This window comes from Cavia porcellus, unplaced genomic scaffold (assembly GCF_034190915.1).
Source record: "Cavia porcellus strain 051 isolate PalLab524CR breed Dunkin Hartley unplaced genomic scaffold, mCavPor4.1 scaffold_17, whole genome shotgun sequence".
NCBI lineage: Eukaryota > Metazoa > Chordata > Mammalia > Rodentia > Caviidae > Cavia > Cavia porcellus.
In genome coordinates this window covers 53,502,973-53,506,195 of record NW_026947500.1, presented here as the reverse complement: position 1 = coordinate 53,506,195, position 3,223 = coordinate 53,502,973, and the positions used below count along the sequence as shown (strand labels likewise).

Below are 3,223 nucleotides of genomic sequence, written 5' to 3'. Positions count from 1 at the left end.
GGAAATCTTCAAACAGCTCCCCGTTGCCATCTTTGGTGACCTCCATATTCTGGAGACATTGGCTCAGGTCACTCAGGTAGTGTTGGTCCTCCCTGAACCTCCTTTCCTCATTCCAGCAACATTCTGGGATTTCTTGACCTGATTTTTTACCTCACCCAACTCCTCAAACTGATCATGTCTTTATTAGATCAGAAGTGGAAAGGATCTTCATGAGCTCTATCCACATAGTGAAATCTCCCACCAGTACTCACATTAGTCACTTTTTCTATGTCAAATTGCTTTGGGTGGAGCTGAACACCTATCTCTTTTTCCAGTTCTACTAAAGGAAGAGATAGAGTGACATAAAAGTGATTCCATAATTTCACTTGTGTCACCAATATCTTCTCTTGTTCCCTTCCTGATTTCAGGAGCACTGATACAATGATCACGGGAGGAAATATTACAGACATCACCCAGTTCATCCTCTTGGGATTCTCAGATTTTCCCAGAATCACAGCGCTGCTCTTTGTTACATTCCTGCTCATCTACATTACAGGTATAACCTGGAACTTGTCTCTCCTTGTATTAATAAGCCTGGATTCCCACCTGCACATACCCATGTACTTCTTCCTTGGTAACCTGTCCTTTATAGATCTCTGCTATTTCAGCTCCACAGTGCCCAAGATGCTCTCCAACTTCTTCCAGGAGCAGCAAACTATCACCTTCCTGGCTTGCATTGTCCAGAATTTCATCTTTTCTACCATGGGGCTGAGTGACTCTTGTCTCATGATGGCCATGGCATATGACTGGTATGCTGCCATTTGTAACCCATTGCTCTATTCTTCAATCATGTCACCCACCCTCTGTGTTCAGATGGTGCTGGGATCCTACATGGCTGGACTTACTTCTTCTTTATCACAACTGTATGTCTTGCTTCAGCTCCACTTTTGTGGCCCCAATGTCATCAGGCACTTCTTCTGTGACATGCCCCAGCTGCTAACTGTATCCTGCACTGACACTTTCTTCATTCAAGTCCTGACTGCTATATTAACAATGATATTTGGAATAGCAAATGTCATCATTATCATGATCTCCTACGGCTATATAATCGTGTCCATCACGAAGATCACATCAGCTACAAACAGGTCTAAGGCATTCAACACCTGTTCTTCTCATCTGACAGCAGTTTCCCTCTTCTATACTTCCAGTATCTTTGTCTATTTGAGTTCCAGCTCTGGTGGCTCTTCCAGCATTGACAGATTTGCATCAGTCTTCTACACTGTGGTGATCCCCATGTTGAATCCCTTGATTTACAGCCTGCAGAACAAGGAAATCAAAGACGCCTTCCAGAGGTTGCAGAAGAAGCTGGTGTACTGCTAAGATCATAAATCTGGGATTTCTGACAGAGTTAGCTTGTCAGGCCCACCTTAATTTGCAGTAATGCATGCATTTGAAAGACTGAAAAATTCATCCTGAGTTTTGAGGAAGACCGAACTTGATGGAATCAATAGGCCGATGTGGCCCATCGCCAACTGGGCAGTGCAGGAGCACTGCACCTTGTGATTCTTGAGGTTTGTTGTTTTCATGAAAAGCAGGGCCTCTTACTTTTGTCCACAAGTACTGATGAAACTGAATGTTTTAGAAACTTTCTTCTTATTTTTGCTTATGAGATTGAAGACTGCTTAGTCTTAATCCTCTGCTTTTAAAGAAGACCGTGGCTGAGGCTCTAGGATGCAGAAACCCTGTCTCCCCAGTGACCTGACATGGCATGAAAGACATGATGGTCATCATTGAGGTTTTCATATTTCTGAACCATGGAGAAGAGGATAGAGAAACACTTACTGCCTTAAATACATAAAGCTATGAAAGGTCCTAGTTTGTCTTCTGGAAAAACCAAACTGAGGCAGCTAAGTTCTGTGTATGGCAAATCTATGGGAAATATCTAATAAGTGTTGGGTCATATGCTTGTCTCCACTAGCCATTGCTTGAGAATAAGAGGTGATTTGAATCTCAAAGATGGTTAGAAAGAAGGATATGGCTTCCTCAGCAATGTTTGAAAACTGGTGATATGGCTTCTTACATCTACAATCTTGTAGGAATTTTTGATGAGATTGGTTATTTAAAGTCTAAATGCTGGCCAGTAGCAATATCTGATGATGGTACCTCTTTCCTCATCAAATTAACATAGCCAGTGAGCTATGGTGCCACATTATTTCTCAGTTTCAAATGTCTATTCAAGTTTGTTGTCAGATGACCTGTGTGAATTTATTATAATTGTGTCACTGACTATTCAGTATTATAGGTACTAATAACAAATGTGGAAAACTGGTACACATTCTTTTTCATTGCCTATATATTGTCACCATTTTTGCTCTACAATGTTTTGATTACATCAGAGTAATACAATAAATGAAATAAAATATTTTAAACTATAATCTTTGCATTTTTCAGAAGCCCTAAAACTGAGAGAGGAAATTAACAATAGTAAAGATGGGATATTCACTTCTGGCCATATGTGTCATTCTTTTTGTTTTGTTTTGTACTAGGAATTGAATTCAGGACCTTGCACTTGCCTGGCAGATGCTTATGCCACTGAGCTATATAACAGGACTAATATGTGTCTGTCTTAAAATATATCATTCTAGCTTTGGTTGAAAAGTTCATGCCATGTAACAGTGACTATTGATTTGCCAGACTACTTGTATCTGAACAAACTGATACCAAACAGAAGTCATTATTTTTATATAATATCTCTGGAGATTCTTTAGGCTCTCAAAATTGTCTAGTGGGTCCAATTCTGACAAGACTCTGTGTTTGAGTTATTTTGTTTAAGAAAGGGCTGTAAATGAAAAGGTATTCAGATTTGGGGATGACAATGAACAATGTATGTACCATTGTTGATCCCCTGATTGATGTGTTTTGAAATTCTGTTGTCTTCCTCCTCCTCCTCTTCCTCTTCCCCTCTTCTTCCACCTCTTTTTCCTCCTCCTTCTCCTCTTCTCTTTCTCCTCCTCCTTTCCTTTATTTTTATCTTTGAATAAAATGGATTAGAAAATGAAATGAAAAACTATTCTAAGGCTTTGAGAAATTTTTGCTCATGAGCAGTATTCTGACAAGGAGCAACTATAGACAATATGAGAGAAGATAAATGCTCTCATTATGCCAAGGAAATAATACCACTGAAAAAATTGTATGTGGTCCTCCCCAAGCATTGTCACATGCTTAGAAGTATTGTTGCTCAAGA

The 3,223-nt window shown here is 39.7% G+C and overlaps 1 protein-coding gene across 1 annotated transcript; it reads left to right on the top strand.

Annotated features, from left to right (window-relative positions):
* Nucleotides 1-420: 420 nt before the first annotated feature.
* On the top strand, nt 421-2,581 carry LOC100719390 (olfactory receptor 5AN1-like). The gene has a single exon (XM_003464272.3). The coding sequence runs from the start codon at nt 421-423 to the stop codon at nt 1,357-1,359; it is 939 nt and encodes a 312-aa protein (XP_003464320.2). The 3' UTR covers nt 1,360-2,581.
* Nucleotides 2,582-3,223: the final 642 nt, after the last annotated feature.

What these genes read in the sequence shown, in the direction of transcription:
- LOC100719390 (XM_003464272.3), top strand. Translation starts at nt 421, where the DNA reads ATGATCACGGGAGGAAATATTACAGACATCACCCAGTTCATCCTCTTG.